Source organism: Halictus rubicundus, chromosome 5 (genome assembly GCF_050948215.1).
Source record: "Halictus rubicundus isolate RS-2024b chromosome 5, iyHalRubi1_principal, whole genome shotgun sequence".
NCBI lineage: Eukaryota > Metazoa > Arthropoda > Insecta > Hymenoptera > Halictidae > Halictus > Halictus rubicundus.
The window spans coordinates 12,149,207-12,168,529 of NC_135153.1; the positions used below are offsets into that span (position 1 = coordinate 12,149,207).

At 46.6% G+C, this 19,323-nt stretch overlaps 2 protein-coding genes and 1 long non-coding RNA gene across 3 annotated transcripts in view; 1 reads left to right on the forward strand and 2 right to left on the reverse strand.

Annotated features, from left to right (window-relative positions):
* Positions 1–19,323, reverse strand: part of LOC143354397 (uncharacterized) — a 532,419-nt gene that overhangs the window by 456,394 nt on the left and 56,702 nt on the right. The gene's annotated exons all lie outside the window — the stretch shown is intronic.
* LOC143354381 (dipeptidyl peptidase 9) overlaps positions 1–19,323 on the reverse strand; it is a 60,156-nt gene that overhangs the window by 185 nt on the left and 40,648 nt on the right. The gene's annotated exons all lie outside the window — the stretch shown is intronic.
* Positions 43–19,323, forward strand: part of Hgtx (HGTX homeodomain transcription factor) — a 39,807-nt gene continuing 20,526 nt past the window's right edge. Inside the window, exons 1-3 of the mRNA XM_076788912.1 lie at positions 43–1,013; positions 9,737–9,847; positions 19,055–19,263. Of these exons, the coding sequence (XP_076645027.1) occupies positions 212–1,013; positions 9,737–9,847; positions 19,055–19,263 (1,122 nt within the window). The 5' untranslated portion in view covers positions 43–211. The remainder of the gene's footprint in view (positions 1,014–9,736; positions 9,848–19,054; positions 19,264–19,323) is intronic.

Sequence of the window (19,323 nt, forward strand, 5' to 3'; positions counted from 1 at the left end):
ACTCGTGAAGACCAGCCCCGATATTATTCGTATAGACCCCGTCTGTGCGACCCAGTGTGCTGCGACATGTCTCGTGTGTATCAGTGAAACCAGGAAGAAAAAGTGTAACCGCCGCTTCTGTACAGGAGCTAACACAGAGGACTGCTCCATAGTCGAGCTTAGAGGCTCCCCCAAGATTTTCCGTCCATTGCCGAACTATGCGTGGTGCGAGATGGTGTGTTCCTTGACCAGCAATAACGCCAACAGCAACAATAACAACAACAACAACAACAACAACAACAATACGAACAACGGTGACAAGAAGACTTGCAACGACACCGGTAGGGAACCGTGCTCGGAGGGCCGGCCGCGATCGCGATCCACTCCCGAACCGCAGCCGCCGGAGAACATGTCGTCGCTGAGCGACGCTCACAGGCGGAACAGCCACCTGGAGGGCGACAGGAGCTCCTCGGCGGGATCCTCTTTAGGCTCGTGTTCGCCTCCGCCCGCCTCGAGCCACTCGCCGCCGCCGCCAAGGCCACCATGGTTGCACGACTTCCACGCGGCTGCCGCGCCGCACGTTCTCCAATTTCTGAACCTGAGCGCGGCCGGCGGCAGCATGCTAGCCAGCCAACCTTTAGCAGCCCTTCACTCGATGGCCGAGAGAAGCCATCACCAGCAGCACCAGCACCAGCAGCACCAGCAGCAACAGCAACACCAGCAACAACACCAGGCCGCTCATCACCAACAGCAACCGCAGCCTGGTTTACAGCTACCCAGGATCAGCGTGCCGCTCTCCACCATCACTCAGGGACAACCGTCGCCCACGGGAAGCGGCAAGCACAGTCCCGCAACCTCCATCACCTCCGTCGGCAGCAATCCCCATGGGATCGACTCGATACTATCGAGACCCGCCGCCACGCACCCTCAGGCGCCCGTCTCCGCCACCCACGCCGCCCTGCAACCCTCGCCGCATCCTCAACACATGACGACGCCTAGATACGCGATGCACGCGGGATTCACCGCGTCCTCCGGTTCGTATGCAGTCAGCTTCCTTCTTTCTTCGGTCGCGCGCTGGTCGCTATGTTCTTGGTAGAGGTGTGCGAGAACCTGATGTCTGCGAATTTTCGGGACTGTCGTCCCATGCGGACCATCGGGTACCCCAGTTCTCGCACGCTTCGGTTGAGGATCACTGGGGTCCAGGGGATTTTGGAGATGTTGCGCGTTTGACTAAGCCGGCCAACAAGTCTACGATCAGTCGCCGGCGATTTCCAGGTTCAAGGGAACGTAGCAGATGTTGCGCACTCGGTCGCGATGGTCGGTGAGCCTGCGGCAATCAGCCGCCGGCGACCGCTGGGTCTACTTAGTCTATTTTCGATTACATTTAAATAAGAAAATCCTAGCGAAGCCTGGGTACAATTGTTAAGAGAGGAAAGAAATGTCTATGTCCACCGAAGCCTGCTAGCTACAATTATTTAGAAAAGAAGCAAATGTCTACGTAGCTCCTGTGTCTTGCAATTACTGCAAGTTTGATTCCTTATAAAAATGCACTGTCTTACACTTGCGGTGCTAGACAAAAGTATTGCCGCGGTACAATCTTTACTATACCATTCGCAACTATGAATAACCTTTTAGTTACAGTCATTCTGAACGTATGTACCTTCTTGAGTACAGCGACTGAAAACGACGTTGTAACATTTTTATACAGCCTGGTATAATGAATTTAAGAAGTATAAGTACAATTTCCCTGGCAATTTCAATGCAAGAACAACAAGTGAGCCCCTTTAGTGGCGTACTCAAAAATATGACACACACGAGAGCCACTATGATGGCGTATGTCGTCCAAAAAGACGACATCGACGAAAGCCACTATGGTGGCGTACTGTGGCTGAAAGGTTACGAGAATGCAGGAGATTATAGTCATTTCGTCGACGTCCATTCTGTTCGGCAGTCCCTGCTATGCTAACAACATGCTAAACTCGTCATTGAATTTGGTCCCTGAACTTGGTCGTCACGAGTATGTCGCCGGCGCGATTATGTTAGAATTGGATGAACGATCTCGGTGGAGATCGTTTTATTCTTTTGTAACGGAAGTGTCCATTTTGTAGAAGCTTGTTAACACTAAACCTACCAAGCGCAGAACATATAAAAGTCTGGAAGAAGGGAGCAGATTGAACTTACTTAAACTTTGTACGATTTTTATTATAATATGTGCTTAAATAAAGAATTCAATTCAGTAGTTAAATATGAAAACCGGTAATAGACCCGAAATAGAAAACCGGTCGTTTTGACCGTGGTAGTTTTAGCGTTAATTAACCAGGGACACAGGCATTGAGAATCGAATAGGCGTTTCTTTCCTATCATCATTATCTATTATCGACTCGTCCGCGAAACGCTAATTTATCAAAATCGAATTGAATAAAACGAGGAACGGCTTGTCACATATTTGTAATTTGGCCGGAATGATCGATCGGTTCAACGACGGGCGACTAAAAATGACAGACCGCGCGCGGTCTCATGAATACCTGAATCTTCCTCTTAAAATACTTAATCGATCCTTACGCGATCACTCGTCGCCTTTCGTTTGTCAGAGTGATAGCCAATTCCACTTTCTACAACCCTTAAACCCTTGCGTAGCCAACCAAAATGTATAAACAATTCAAAAACTTCAGTACATTTAAAGCACAAATTTTTATCTTGAGACTGCAAAATCGATGCAATAGCGAACAGAGAATGGCCATTTTTTTGTAATATTTTTAGAGTACTAAAAAATAACAGAAAATTGAAACCCCTCGACTCTTAACCCTCAGCACTCGAATGGCGACCACTGTAAGGTGTCACCAAAAATTGTTTCATCATTCTTTAAAATATTATTTACATTATTAAATTTGTATTTAATAAACTACTAAATATTTCGAGTGAACTGCACCATTTGCGTATGTATAACACGAAAAAGAATATGTAGAAGGGAAATATTCTAGGAAGGAATGTTTCGTTTCGGTATTAAAGTATCTTCGAGTGCAAAGGGTTAAACATTTCGCTTTGGGGGACAACAGAGAAAAACAATTTGAAAACTCCCGAAGCTGTCATTACCATTCTGTCGTTCGCAGACGGCGGCATCGTGGATTTAAGGGTTGGATCGGTTCCCGGACGAAGTACGTGAAATTTTCATCCACCTTTCCCCATCGGTTTCGACTCGGATCCATTCCCCGGACCCAAAGATTTCATCTGCGACGAGAAAAATAGAAATTCGCCCGGCCCGAGCAGGAAAAGAAAGTTCGCTTGGCTCGGGCAGCGGTCAGCGACGGTTTCCCCGGGTCGGGGAAGTTGGATTGGAAATCAGGGAACGATCCAGCCCCGCCGAGAAACCGAATCGGATGAACGGGGCGCACGGTCGCGCGATCCAAAGTTAGCATATTTTGGGTTAACCACCTGACGACGGCGGCGAACGCGGCCGGGGGGTTCTGATCCGTTAGGAAACACAGGATCGCGAACTATGAAACACGGGCTGGCTCGGTTGTTGTCCTTCGGCGAGCTTCCAAATCGGATCTGCTAGACGGAAAGGCGGTTCGAGACGCGCGTGAACGAAATTCCATGATTTATAACGCGTGTATCGACTGCCCGGTTAATGCGGGTACATTTGCAAACGGACGGATAACACGCAGCGGACATAAAGATCATTTATTGTTGAAGTGTCGGATGCTGTTTGCTTAAAATATTCTTTCACGGAAACCGTTAAATACACACCTTTTGATCAGCTCGGTACATCGGCACGCTTTAATCCGATTTATTGGACACTCCGGATGACTTCGGATCACTGTCTATTAATCTCCTCGAATTAGTATCCTCGTAGCAGTCGCATTTCCCCGGCAATTTCAAATAAAACCGTCATATTAGCTTCAGTTTCTCAATTTTGGGGATTTCATTAGCCTTTCGACCCGGGTAACTAAACTATGCCGGACGAAAGTATTAATATCGAGGACGACTGAACTCTTTTCGAACGTTATGGACTGGACTTTATGCGTTTGCGACGAAAAATCGGTAGATCAAATGCAAAGTATAAATCACGTTCAGTGAATCTCAAATTGATCATGTTTGATCGTCATTACATCGGTGAAACAACCTCCGGGAACCGCGGCGACCGAGTCGTTTTGTTCTCGCAGGCCGCTCGCCATTTTGTGGATGCGAGTGCCGACGTTAAAGGGTTCATTCACAAACTTCTGTGCCCGTTATTAATGATATCGCGGCACATACAAGGGATTATAAATTTAAGAGTGCGGCCGTCGAGCGCCGCTCAGACACACTAAATATATTTTACGAACGAGGGTGGCGCGTGACTAGGGTTTATGAGTCGGTGAATTAGATCGAGGACAATGTAGGTCGGATTTCAAGGGTCCTCGAATTTTCTGCATCCGTTTGCTCGTTTGAAAACCCTCCGTTTCCTGCGTCGTTCGTTTCCCGTCGGAAGCTTTCACACCTCGGGAAATCGCACTGTCCAATAATAATTAAACTATAGATTTTACGCATTCGGTAGGAAAAGACATTGGACGATATTAGCGACGCTGTGAGACGTCCAGACACTAGAAGAATTTAAATCAGGAAATAAAAATTAGAAACAACATTTAGAGAATTTAATAATAGCCGTTGTATTATTTTCCTATTACTAAAATACTGAAAAGTCCGGATACATTTCTATCGAATTTTTGACAATCGGTTCAGGAAACTCCCGTTTTCCTTTATCTAATAATTGTTCCAGTGAAACGCTCGATAAATGTAAATTGAACCTGAACTTTTACGCAGAGTGCACTGCGGTAAAATGGCGAAAATCTTTGCGTCGCATAAACAATTCCCGTCTTCGTTTCATCCCGTTTGAAAATTGTCCTCGATAAGGAAAATTTGGTACAGCAGATTTTTGCAGTGTAATTGCAGACGCCGGGACAGGGAAACGTATTTGGCGACGATAGAAGTGAATATTTATCGCAACCGAATGAAAACGTCGAGAGAAACGGCGGTCGATCGTGCCCGGAATAACGAGAAACGGGGAAAAGTCACGGCGGACCTTAAACAATGCTCGCGAGAGGGAACGCGCTCTTTTTAAACTATATCCGGCGCCATTATTACGAATTATGAGAACGATCCCCGAAGATATTTGAACGTTCGCCCACGGACAAAAGTAGCACAGCAGCCGGATATAAATCGCGAAAGATTCTTTCGGGACCCCTCTCGGCTGGCTTTTACGGGTGCCACGACGAAGATTTCTTCTTTTATTGGAAGGAAAACAATTTTATAGTGGCCACAGTGTTGCTCAACTACATTCCCCGGTGCTGTATCACTTCCACGGACGCGTTGCGCCGCAAAAATATCATTCGACCGCTCGACCTCTCAATTTTTAATGCAAACTTCCTCGAACCACGCTCAACTGGAAAACAAGCTTCATACAAAATTCGTAGACGTTCTCTCCGCTCTATCAACACTCATTCTATTCGGGAATTTCAATGTTCAAATACTTCTCGTTTCTCCCATTCTCGAGCAAACTCGGAATAATATTTTTATTCATTTTGTCAAGGGAAGTTCCACTAATAATTTTCAACACTTTTCGCCTCCTTTCAATTCTCAAAATTCAATCACGTTGGCGATTCCAGGAAATGTAGAATCTTTTGTTTGACAATTCTTCTATTATTACCGAAACGTCCGTCATATTCGTGCCAGAAACGAAACGACTCCGGCTTAATTTTTCATCGATCAATGAAGGAAACCAGACGCGTCTGAGGATGACGCGTTTAGCAAGCGGCTAGGATAATTCCCGGCTGAGCAGGAGCGTCGGTGACGAGTCGAAGAACATCATCGGGTATCTTTATGAAGTGGTTAGCGCCCTAACCGTCGCCAGACCCGGACCCAGCCCAGAAACGTGCGCGTAATGACTCGAAATCGGGTGCTTCGGATTCCGGCGAAGCTCGCGCAGTATTCGGGGTATCCGGGTCCATATACATATTGTATGTACTACATACCGGAGCAGTCCGGGCGAGTCTCTGCCTTTATGTGTTCTTAGCACGCCGGATGACATGTCCCAGGGATCCCGGGATCCGTTGGGAAACCGAGCGCGAACTTTTAACGAACCTGTACCGCCCTCGGGACGAAGCTCGACCGGGATCGTTTGCCAAAATCGTGTTAGAAAGTTGTGTTAACAGAGAGAAAATGGAGATTCTCAGGTTCGAGTGTCGATCAAGAGGCTTACTCGCGAGATTCCGGGTTAGCGTCGCCCACGAGTTTCCGCAAGCAGAGTTCGATTAGGAATTAGCGTCCCTGGGAAACGAGGGTCTCGAATTAGTCTCCTTCTCGAGGCGAGCTAGTTTAATTGCAGTTGCTATCAATTCCCACCGTGGACAAGCGAGCAAGCATTATTATTCGGTTAATCTTCGCTGGTCTGAAGTGCTTCGGTTTCCATTCGTTTCGTTCGGGGTTTTAGGTGGGGGCTGAGCGATTTTTTTCTTTCTTTCGCCGTTTCGAAGGAGGATGACGTTATTGTCGCGGCGAGCGAGAAACGACGAGGAGAAACGAAAAACGAGCGGAAGCAACCCCTATAAATGTCGCGTAATTGGTTCGGGGAAAGTGCCGGGCGCAGCTATCTTAACGAACACATTCTCCCCGGCGTTCTAATAACTTTCAGCCGCGATATAAGCTGTTTTGAGTATGCCCTCGACGGTGCACGCTGTATAAACATGTATCCCCGCCCACCACGGCGAGCGAAATGGGCGAGCAATGCATGTCGCGCAATACGGAACGCGCAGGTTCGATACGCATCCTCTTCGGCTCCTACGGGTAGGTAGCTGCATCTGCTCAAGCCCGATGAATTCATCCGCGTTCCGCTGCTGAATACTATTATCGCGGTCTCGGAAACCTCGATTCCCGATCGGAAATTCCTACGTCAATTAAAACATCTACAGAAATCCGACTTCTCCGGCCGTTCTGCGCAAATTTTTCACTCTGCGCCATTTCATCCGACAACGGACCTGTGCTTTCGATTTAATGCCGATAGTTCGCGACAGTTCTTTCGCTATTGAATATTAATTGTGGCTCCATTTAATTCTCGAAAGCAATTGAAAACAATTCTAATTTCTTCATCAGTGGTGCTCTCAGTCAGGAAATGGACTTTTGTGAATTTATTCCATCAGAACGAATCGGACTTGCGTTATGAGACTTATCGGGTTTGAAAGACTATACTTTCACGTTGGTCTCACAATTTTTTCGATGGAGAATATTAACAATTGCCTGAGATGTAGCCATTCAATCTTACACTCGTTGTTTCACTGTTCCGTCTGGTACTTTCATCCCCAAAATGCAGAAGGTAGACGAGGCCTTATTTATTCCTATTTGATCAACTAAAGTGCCATGATTTTTTGTGCTACTTTAGTTGATGATTCAATCAGAATTTTTTCAATAGGGAATATTAACAATTGCCTGAGATGTAGCCATTCAATCTTACGTTTACTCGTTGTTTCACTGTTTCGTCTGTATCATCTGATACTTTCCTCCCCAAAATGCAGAAGGTAGACGAGGCCTTATTTATTCCTACTTGATCAAACTAAAGTGCCATGGTTTTTTGTGCTACTTTAGTTGATGATTCAATCACAATTTTTTCAATGGAGAATATTAACAATTGCCTGAGATGTAGCCATTCAATCTTACGCTTACTCGTTGTTTCACTGTTTCGTCTGTTTCATATGGTACTTTCATCCCCAAAATGCAGAAGGTAGACGAGGCCTTATTTATTCCTATTTGATCAACTAAAGTGCGTAATCGTTTAGCTGGTTTTCGCAATGGAAGAACGACAAAAGTATCGACGAACCGTTCCCAAAATTGCCGTAGGAATGAATGAAAATCGAGAGCGGTTTCGCCAGAGGGTTCATAGCGCTTTTAAGGGTTGAAGTCGTCGAACTGGCAAACAAGGAAAGGATTTCTCGGCGTTGGCAAAGGTTTGGACCATCTCAGCTGGGAGAATTTAGCTTGCCGAGAGTCGGAGATTGATTTTCGGGCAGCTTGGCATCCGGCAGCCGCGAGACCGGTGGCTTTTTCGACGTTCGAAAGGGCACGCCCCATAAAAATCTCTGCTGGAGGCTCAATTAAAGTTCGAGGATCCGCGTCGGTTCGAGATCGGTCGGTTACGACGACGGGCGACGTTCACCGGCTGCCGAAAGCGGTCGCGGCTACGATCCTGAATATTTTTGTTGATGAGCGTGCAGGTTCACTCGTTTATGATCCAATAAATTTTATTTGATCCGAGAGAGCGTAGCGGACAAAAGGAGTAACGATCGGCCGATCGTATCGCGCGCGTTTCCATACTCGTTTCCCGGTCTCTCTCTCTCTCTCTCTCTCTCTCTCTCTTTCTCGTTCTCTCGCCGGCGAACACTAAAACCGGAATAACGTTTTATTGTGCGGTGGGGAAAAAAGGACGAACCTGCGCGAGCGCGTGTGAGCATCAATTTTTCCCTTGCACGCACACACACGCGCGCGCGCAGCGGCAACAATACACCGGTTTTCTGCCCCGAGGATTTTATAAACCCGATATAAAGCCGATCCTCCCGTTTCTACGGGGAAACGGGGCTTGTAACAATTAGTAGAAAGTAACAGCCACCCGTGGAGATCGTAAAGGCTCGCTCTCGATCGCGCGTTTCGTTCCGCTTTATCGTTTGAATATTATTGTACCGCTGCCCGGAACGCGCTGCGCCATCTTGCTTCACCGGACGCTACGCTCCTCGATATTGCCGTGAACCAGCCGAATATCACGCTGGATCTTCGTGCGAGCTATAATTCTTACCAACGGGCTGCAGATATTATGCGCTCGCGACGAAAAACAGCAGCTTCGCAAACAGTAAGAAGATTCTTCCAGCCTGTGCAATTTTTAAGTGGCTTCTGTCCCGTGCAATAGACGCGATTTTTGTTCTGCGTAACAATCGACTCCTCTCTTGCTGAAGTCGGAATTGCACGGTTCTAAAAACGTTTCTCAAAGAATTCCTCGTAGAATATCTTTGTGGTCCAAGTGATTCAGAGGATCGAATGGAATAAATATTGGACAATTTTTGCGATCCTCGTGCGCCGCTTTGCGAAGATCAGGAGTAGGGAAAGATTTCTTGTAGGATTATTTTGCGACACGAATGATTCAGAGTTTTCCACTTGGGTTCCGCGGAAGGTGGTTCGCTCGAACGTTTGCGAGGCAGTTTTTGCGAGATGCGGAACTCGGGCGAGGATCGTACTGTTTCGTGGCCACACGCGTCGCGTTGCGGTTATCCCGTTGGCGGCACGCGATCTCACGAGCACTATGAGCGTCGCTGTCGATACCGCTTTCATAAATTCCCACCGCGCGGGCGATTAATTATACCCAGTGTTTTCTATCCGTCGGTGAACTTACAAAAAAAGTCGACGATCCTGCATGCAACGTGTCCCCATCAATTATCCTATCCGCGTGGATAGCGTGTGTCAAGGGTCGCATTTTTTTCGGTGGCGCGACGTCCCCACCCGTCGTTCGCAAGTGTCCGTTTACTCTTATTTGCGCAAATATTTGTTGTATAGCAACGGCGACGATGGATGTCGGCGAGGCAAGAATTATGGAATCGTCGATAAACGAATGTAATTGGCGTGGGAGGGGATGGGGGTGGGGGAGAGAGGGGGAAAACACGCGAAGGATAAACAGAAGGAGAGAGAATGCTCGGTTGTCGATGTGATCACGCACACGCTCATATTGTGTTTGCTTTGAATGCAGGTATCGGACAATTTCAACAAAGAACGGAGCCACGGCATCCCGCTGTCTATTGGCCGGGTCTTCAGGGATTAGTCAGTGATCCCCTGGCATGGCGGGCAAGACTTCACACACGTGAGTTTCCTTTTCAACTGGTGCGTATGTCGCTGCATTCGTGACCGGCGGCATTAGCTCGCGAAAACCTAAGAGTTTCTTTTCTCTCCGCGATTCTCGAACGGTCCCCGTCCCGTCTGTTTAACTGGATCCTTCTTTTTAACCCCCGTACGTTCCTCAGGGCGAAAATTCAACCGTTTGCTATTTCTACATAGTGAAATGATTAATCCCTTTCGTGTCGGTGTCGCGAGACGTATTTCTTTAAAATGCGAAACTACAAATGAAACATATTTTGTTCATTATTCCTGACGATCGTGAGGGGTTAAATTGACAATGTAATCGCTAGAAAAATGAGTACCTGCCATTTCCGACGGTGTAAATAATCCAAGAGCGTCGATATATTACTTTCAACGTAATAAATTTGTTAAGGACAGGTAAACGTTCTGGACACATTATGTACCGGTGATTATTTAACACGTTGACTGCCAACTAGGAGTTATCTCGTAGTTCGTTTACTTGCCATAATATGATGAATAATATTTTTGCATTAAGAAATGACATTCGCGTACAAAATGATAAATTATTTAAGAAGTCTTTTGCGATGATGATTAAATTGGATTTTTACAAATCCTGGAAAGTACCGTGGCAGTCAACGTGTCAATAATTTTTTGAAGCTCATTAACCCAGGTTGAGTATTTTCTCTAATTATAAACCAACGAGTTGGTAACGTAATCTAACAACTTGGTTTGATAATAATATGTAAAAGGAGATTTTTAAAGTTCCTTTTGGTACGGTAGAATTATTGTCTGTTAATAAACTTCCGGTCATATATCATTTATGACAAACGCAGAGAATTTTTATTTCGCATAACGATCCGCAGTCTAACCACGAAACAATTAAGTGCGCCAATTAAAGATTGTGCGCCAATTAAAGGAAAGTATATTTAAAGCGAATATTGATTACACTTTGACTGTTTCGAAATGAAACTTAACGGGGACGGGGAAACTAAGTCGACAAACCCAATACCTTTGGGAACGGGAGATCGTCGAAACAGAGACCGAAGGATCGAGTAAGGTCTAGAAGAAAAAGATTCGACCGAAAACATCCGAGACACGTTTTTCAGCCTAGAGATATTTCTCTTTCCCCCGATATTAGACGGATTTGACAGCTGCTCGTGTTTGCTCTCGCGACAGGGAGATCGAAGTGAAAAAACACGTGCTGCCGAGCCGCTAAATGCTATTCTAGAGATCAATGAAAACAACCATGAGACGAGCCCGAGAGGAGGAATCTTGGAAAACAATTTTTTCCCCAGCTAGACACACGAAAATTCGAGCTCTTGGGCAGATCCAAGGAACAGGCTTCTCCGAACGGTTGCGCAAGATGCTTTAACACATTGCTGTTGAACAAAAGTGGTACTTAAGATCGAGGAGATCGAGAACGATTTTATACACTTTTGCTGTTTAACCCTCGGACTCCTGCCAGTTCTAGGCCTATGTGTTTCGATATAAGGCGTTAGCTCGGGACCGGCTTTCGTCGTATTTCGGATGAAGAAGACGAAGAGGATTAAAGAGAATTTTTAAACATTTTTAGAGGAAATAACAAGCGTCGTCTTATATCGGAATAAAATTGTACATATTGAAGGTCGCTTAAGCTTAACCTCATCGTGACGGGTCACGAATGACTCCGGCATAACATACGGAGGGTTAAAGTCATTATACAGCATAATATTCAAGGAGCTCTATGACGTTCCTCTGGTAAATGATTTCAATATTTCGTGAAGGAGACGCGCTGCATTTAATAAAACATTTCAATAGCAAAGCACGTGTTGGGCTACTGGATGACTCCTTAACACTAGGACAAGATATTTATATTTCTTGGAAAAAAAATAAAACGAGAAATAAATACTGAAAAATACATTGTATACATACTTTAAGAAAAGTCGTAAAGATAAATAGCGATGTGACAATGTTGTGTATGTACGAAATTGTACGCAGAAGTTCGAAAAGGTCAATTTGACCGACCGTGGGAGGTTTAGTGATAATTCCGAACACTTCCCAAAGCGCAGTACAAGCTAAACAAAAATCGATGCAACAGGAATTTCGCCCAGATCGATGTGAATATTACGACACATTAAGAAGTTCGAATCAAAATGAAAATAAAAAAAAATACACGGGTAAAAATAAAAATGTTCTGCATTAATTATAGGACACAAGAACCAAACAGAAGTTGCATAAAGCTGTCGACATTCTTAGATTCTTTTAATCTTTCTCCTGTTCTAAATTGCATCCACACATTTTTGATACCTCGTCTTCCACGTGCACCACTGTTGAACGAATGCTTGGATCCATGTCTGACCGGAGAGTAATTGGTATGGAGCTAATCAACAGGCTCCATAATTCCCGAATAGAACTCTCGAAACAGAAAACTCTGCTAGGATGGTCGCAGGCGGTTGTAGTCGGGCCAGCGATTTCAGTGTTGATTCAGAAGCTGCGTCGAACTTTTACGAGAGGGAATAATCGACGGCGAGCTGATCGTCTTGTGGACGAAACGAAGAGTTGCCAGAAACCTCGAAACCCGGTGTCCCGGTGAAATAAAAGTCACGGGGATGAATGGTCCCCGGACCTCTGGCCGTGTCGAGGAGGTCCGTCGCCGCAGGGTCACTTCGGAAACCGCTTTTTCCCGGGGAACGAACCAACGGGCGATGGAACAGACAGAGAAGGAAGGTGGGAAGGAAGGTGGGAAGGAAAGGAAGGAAGGAAGGAAGTTGTCGTCTCGCCGCGTCGCCTCCATAACTCTGGCCCCAGCGATTTGTAAAAGCGATTAAGGCCGCCGCAAAAAAATCACAAACAAAGTGAAAGAACACGTGACGGCGGCGGAGGAGAGACCGAGCATCCCCTTTCGGGAGCATACATCAGCCCCGGTGGCGGCACATGTGCACGCACACACCCGTCGCGGCGACGAAGAGAATCCAACAGAGACGGCGTAAGAACGCGAGAGAGAAGGATAGCTACGAGGGAAACAGAGAGAGAGGAGACTGAAGAGGCACGGTTAAAAAGGAACCAGAGAGAGAGAGAGAGAGAGAGAAAGGGAGAAGGGTACAGCCCGAGGGTGAAGAGATAGGGAGATACTAGGATGTAAGTACGTCGGAGAAGGCCCGTGGAAGGGCGTGGACGAGCGAACGTGTGTTGTTTCAGCGTCGTGTCGGGTACGAATGTCACTGTGGGACGAATAAGAGGGTAAAGCGGTGGCGGTAGTCCGCTGCTGCGGCGTCGGATCCGGAATATCATATTCAATATCAACCCTCGTATCCCGGCGAGGCCTGCTGCCTGCTGCCTCCGCAGCACCACCGCCGCCGCCGCGGCACACCCCCTCCGCCTTTCCACACTCACGTGAATAACTCCGGCAATATTTTAACTGTGGCATCACGGTGTATCCAGTGCGAGCCTTCGCCAACCCCGCACCCGCAACCCCCTTGCAACCCCCCTGCCCCCTCACCGACCCCCGATAGACGTATATAGTCGATATATGTTTGATATTCCGGGGAGGCGTGCAACCGTCGGGCCTCGCGAGCCTTCTCGCGATTAGTGGCCCTCCGAAATGGCGCCATCCGCGGATTAAAATCTGCAAATTCGGCGAAAAGATGCCACATAAATCTAGCATGCGATCTAGATCAAACTCCATTTCGGTTGTTCACTCTGGTCATTCTGTACAGCCGATGGGATCTTTGCGAGAAATATAAATCGTCCAAGCCAATTGTGAGAAACGGATGCTAAATAAACATTTTCGCTGTCAACAATTCTAACCTTTTGACTCTGAGGCGCCAGTAAAAACTGTCAATATTCGAACCACTAGGCACGTCACTAAATTTGTTTTTACTCGCTAGACTGCTTAAAGTTTAGGTCTCGAATGAGTGACTAAAATAGTGTGAATAAACCTAAGGTCAATTTAAATATCCTAGACCGGAAGCACTGTCTTGCTAAAGTATTAGGTATACAAATTAATTCGTGACTTCGTCATCGTAAATATTTTATTTATTTTCGAACAAGTCTTAAGAATAATCCATACCATTTTCTACGCTGTTATACAATTTTCAAGGTGACTGATGAATCCAGTAATAAGTTTGGCCACTAAACAAAGTTACAAATGATTGATTGTCAAGGTCAGGAATTAACGTGTACATCTACTAGCTTCGAGTGCAAAGGGTTAAGAAATTAGAAATGACATATCAGCAGCAACAAATTTTACCCTTGACGCAGTACGGCAGAAGCCCGATGATCCGAACCAGTTCGGTGGACACAGATGTTCGGATAACAGAACGACTATTTATTCACAGCGTTACACTAAGTTCTCACTATCCCGCAAAGATATTAACATGGTCGTGCTAGCTGTTTGAAGGGTCACTCACCTTTTTCCACATAAAAACTGCAGTCTAGCGCGGTAAACCCATTTCCTGCTCGTAACAGCTTCATCATAATCTTCAACACCGCCTCCCAATGTCATTAGCAGCCTACCGTAGGAGCCACCCCCGGTCCAATCACCGATATCCCTATCTCCTCGAGCGATCCTCCTCTGGAAGTCTCTCTCTCTCTCTCTCGCTCTCGTACGATCTCGATACCTCCTCCAGCAGCCTCTCGTCCCCGGTTTCGCTCTCTCCGGCAACCAAGTAACCAGCTCCCCGACCGTCTAATGCCGCTTAATAACCCGGAAGCAGTATTTCAGCAGGTAACAGGCGATCCTCCGCGTCTCCGAGAGTCGTCCTCCTTCGGGTCGGTCGAGTCTGTTCGCCCGTAAATATCCGACGCGCAACAATCCCGGGATGGGGAACCGGATAAAAGGTGGAATTTCACGCTACACAGGCTATAGCGTTTAATGGAAAGGCGATCTCATGGTCCCGCGACGCTCGTTTAGGCTCGCGCGCTGGCCGATCTACGATGCGCACCCTCGGAATATTAAACTATATCGAATATACGGCGCGCCGTCGTAATTTCACCCATCTGAAACCTTCTCCTCGTCTCTGATAATAGAAAACATTATACAAACATTTCTCGACTGATCGCTGACGTTCGAGTGTCTCTGTGTTTGTAAAAAGGTTGCTGCGACACGTTGACTGCCATGTCAACCATATGTGGGCGACGGAATTATTTCTCCAGGTTTTAAAATGAATTTTTACGTTGATATATTCATTCTACCAAATTTAACACTAGAACTACCGAGCCCTAAACGTGACTTAGACTTATCCCTTTATAGTAACAGCAAGATTGAATTTGCTCAGGTTTCACACGATTTTTATGGTAACATGTACTCCAAAGAAGAGGTATATTAAAAAATTTCTCGTGAAAACGTTTTCATAATTTCAGTAATCGTGAAAAAAGAAATCATCCACCAGACATTTTGACTGGTTCGGTAGTTCTAGTGTTAATTGGGATCTGTAAAATGCAAGAAAGTTGGAGGACTAGTCAATATCATACATTTCATTTTTTTCAATTTTTATTTCGTTAAATAACTTACTTCGATTTTATGGAATTCTTGAGGTTCCTAGATTGGCAGTCAAAGTGTTACACGGGAAACTGTTCAAGGTCGCTCAAGGTTAAATACACACCAAATTCGATTAAATACACTCCCTTGCGTCAGAGTAAGTTCACACCTGCTTGCATCGCACACGAATTTCGTACATAAAATTGTCTAGTACTCACCTATCGGTAGAAGTGACGGAAGCATGGATGCAGCGGAGGATTGCGACTCGAAGCGCATCGATCTCGTAGAACGTGGACCCGTGGATGAAATTTCTTTCGCTCGAGCGTCTCCTGTACAGCAAGGGAATCAATCTCGTTCTACGGACGACAGGAAAGAGATTCCCGTGCCGGCGTCGGCGGCGCGACGCTTATAAATTCGTGCAAAAACGAGGAGAAACGGTCTTATCGAATTACGCGGCGGAAAGTTGCGCGAGTTTACGCAGTTTCTAAGTAGATGAATAGGGGATACCTACCGCGCGAGCGGAGAGCGTGTACCTCGATCGAAGCAGAGGGTGGAGAGTGCGGTAAGCAGCTCATTAGAACCCTCCCCGCCGACTGGCCATTATTGCCTCGTTCCGTATTCCGTTACAAATTGCTTTATTAAATTAAAGTCCCACAACCCATACTGTTGTGACGACCCCACGCCTCCTTTCCCTTTTCCCTCGCGTTAGCTACCCCCGTCAAGCCCCGCGCCCCCGTGCGATTTACCCCATAGCTCTGCATGCGACCACGCAAACGCGCCTGACCGCGTGCTGCTCGTCCACGAGCCCTTCTTAATTACCCGGCCAAGTTTTCTATAATAATTCTTGCCGCTCCTCCTGATTTCCTCATCCCCTAAACGGCGCTATCCTCCTCAACAGAATCGCTCGTCTCTGGGGCGCCCCCATGCATGAAATATTCTACTCTGTTGCTAGCTTAGAGTCTAATAGAACCCTGAAGATTGTGTAGAAAATTTGAAATTTGTCAGGAATTGTCTCTTGTTCTGAGGGTTATTGTTGCAGCCGGGATGTTAACCGGGAAGTTAATCGTTTCTCTCTCTCTCTCTCTCTGTTTCGGACGGGGTTTAGCAGTGCGAATGCTAATCGCGGTTTTTCGTTGGGGCGAGCGGCTCGTGAACATCTTCGCGCCGCGATAATGCCACCCCAATCTCGGGCCGTGTATCGCCGCGGCGTTTCATTCGGCGATCGCTATCTCCGGCAACCCCTGGCACCATCGAGACACAGAGGATCAACGAGCCGAAGGATAACGATAACAAAGTCCGCCTATTTGCGGAACACTAAGCTCACGTGGCCCGGCACGTGCCGGCCGACGCCGAGACGCCATGATTGCGGTCTATCGCGCAAGTGTTTAACCCTTGGACGCGTGATTCCGTCAAATTAAACTGCGATCTGCCACCCTTGTTGCGCCCTATCGAGCCCGCCCGATGAACTTTACGATCCCGGGGTGTGCACCGACCGTCGAAACCAAAGTAATGATCCGGCTTTCAGCGTTTTAATGAGATTCGAACAACGAGGCTCGCGATTAGATCGCCGCGCCGCGCCGGAGGGACACGGTCGAAATTCTGGGAGCAAATTGTACGTCCGCTGTTGCCTGCAATAGTGTGCGAGTGTGAAAGCTCGGATCAATTTTTCTGCGAACAAATGAATTGTATTTTCTTATTAACTTTCTTTCGTCGAAGTCCGGGAATCTCCCGATAAAGCACTTTTACCGTAAAGCATTGTATTATGCGGAGCTTCATGCATTTATGGTTTCTGAAAATTTTCGAAAAATGCTAGAGTATAAAATTGGACAGAATTCAATACGATTTTTATTTATTTCAGACCTGCAAAGACTACTGTCACTGAAAATAAGATTTGATTTGATTCCACTTTCTTAAAATTCGTCTACAAAAATTGCAAATTGCATAAACATCCGCAGTCTAATTATAATAATGAGTCCTCAATTTGCTAGATCAGTCTCAGCTAAAAGAAACAGAAACAGTAACCCTCGATGGGAAAGACTTAACAATATATTATTCGAGAAACCGTTCTTTTGGTAAGAAAATGGTTGATCTGGCTCGGGCGTTTCCTTAGTGTGACTAATATAATTAATTATCTAAGATCGCGTAGCGTTGCGCGGATACTTGTGCGCTCGCCGAACGGTTCGCAACGGAAGACCGGCGCGCGCGCGTTAATGAAGCGGAAGCGGCAATGAAGTATTCGACACGTTCCGGCCGCCGCAAAAGCGATCGATTCGTTATCGCCGGGACAATTGCAACGGTTTTTAATAGATACGGCGGCGGTGCACAACATTTTCGGCGTGTAACGAGATGTAAATTTATGACGTAATTATCGATAGGATATGTAAATCGTTTCCGGCGAGAGCCCACGGCCCCCGGCCCCCGCCGACGCTCCACCGGGTTCCGCGAGCAAGAAGAATGACGTAAAATTGATGAAGATTAATTGCTCGGTGAAAGGGCTATCGCCGCAAACTGTGCCTCCCAATTATTGAATAAGTTTCACGGTGACGATGATAGCGCTGTTGAATGACAGAACGAACACGCGTCCCCGTACTGGAAAACGCTCGGATATATCGCGACAGGATAAAATAAAAAATTGAAGAGAACGCCGAAAAAAGGGAATCGATCGGCGGACCACGCTTTTATTCAAAATACACCCCTCTCTCTCTCTCTCTCTAGGAGTCGGAATTTCAATTGGAATTTTAATAATTACTAAAATATATCCGGTTGCCCTCTAGGCGACAACAATAGAGCAGAAAGAAAATTCTAGAAAATGACGCAGCAGACTCGCCAGGTCAGGGGAATTGACTCGAACCGAGGGGAAAACCTACCCCCTCTCTGTCAGTGCCGGATTGGTCACGTGACACTGTGACACATGCACGACAGAGACGAAACGCGTCACGTGACCGGGCCCTGGCGGAAGCGTGGGGGAATAGCGTCGTAGAAGGGGAAGGTAGAGTATTCAATATTTTAAAGGATAATAATTACAAGAATAAAGAAAAGGCAAAGGGAACAACAAGGAGAAGGATAAAGATAGAAAAAGAAAAGGTACTTACCTAATGGTAAAACAGTCAGCCCTGGTTCTGACGTATGAATGGCCCAGGATATACAGTAATCACACTGTTGAAGCCAGAAAGGATTGCGGCCACCTAGCGGCTGGAACGGGAAGCTCCAGCGCACTATAGTGCTATACTCCAGACCCAGCTATAGTTAGGTCCCACCGTTCGAGGAGCTCTATTTCCCTGTATCATTTAATGCTCCGGGTACATTTACCCAAAAAAGGCCACAAATTACTCCAGACTGTGTAGCAAGCTTAATTACTCTCCTCAATATCACAATTCTAAAATAAAAAAGCTGGAACAGTCCGATGGCACAAGCTCACTTTCGGGATGTAGTGAAGTCTTCGGAGTTAGACCCTTACGGTGAACAAAAAAGTAAGGATAAAATGATTTAAACGATCGACTGTACGAATGAGGAAGCCAGCAAATATCTAATTCATTTACTAATCCGTGAAGCGATTAACCTATTCTCTCACGACCCTCCCGAAGTAGTCGCCTCTGGCAACCGCTTCTGTTTATCTTTCTTTCTCGGTGCGCTCGTTCCCGGTTCCTAGCCGCGAATGAATAGAAGTAACGACCGAGATAATGTTATCCGGGAAAGAGCGGCACGGGGGAGGGGAATGGGAGTGAGAATCTCTAGAAAGTATCGATGTTACAGTGTCGCAACAGCTGGGTTGTCAGCAGACGATGACAGGCTCGGCCGGGGCCGGGGAGCACGAGGGTGGCAAGAAGAAACACACGAGGCCGACGTTCAGTGGCCAGCAAATCTTCGCCCTCGAGAAAACGTTCGAGCAAACGAAATACCTTGCGGGACCGGAGCGAGCTAAATTGGCGTACGCCCTCGGAATGTCGGAGTCGCAAGTTAAGGTAAGCTGTCTCTCTTTCTCTCTCTTCCTCTCTCTCTCTCTCTCTCTCTCTCTCTCTCTC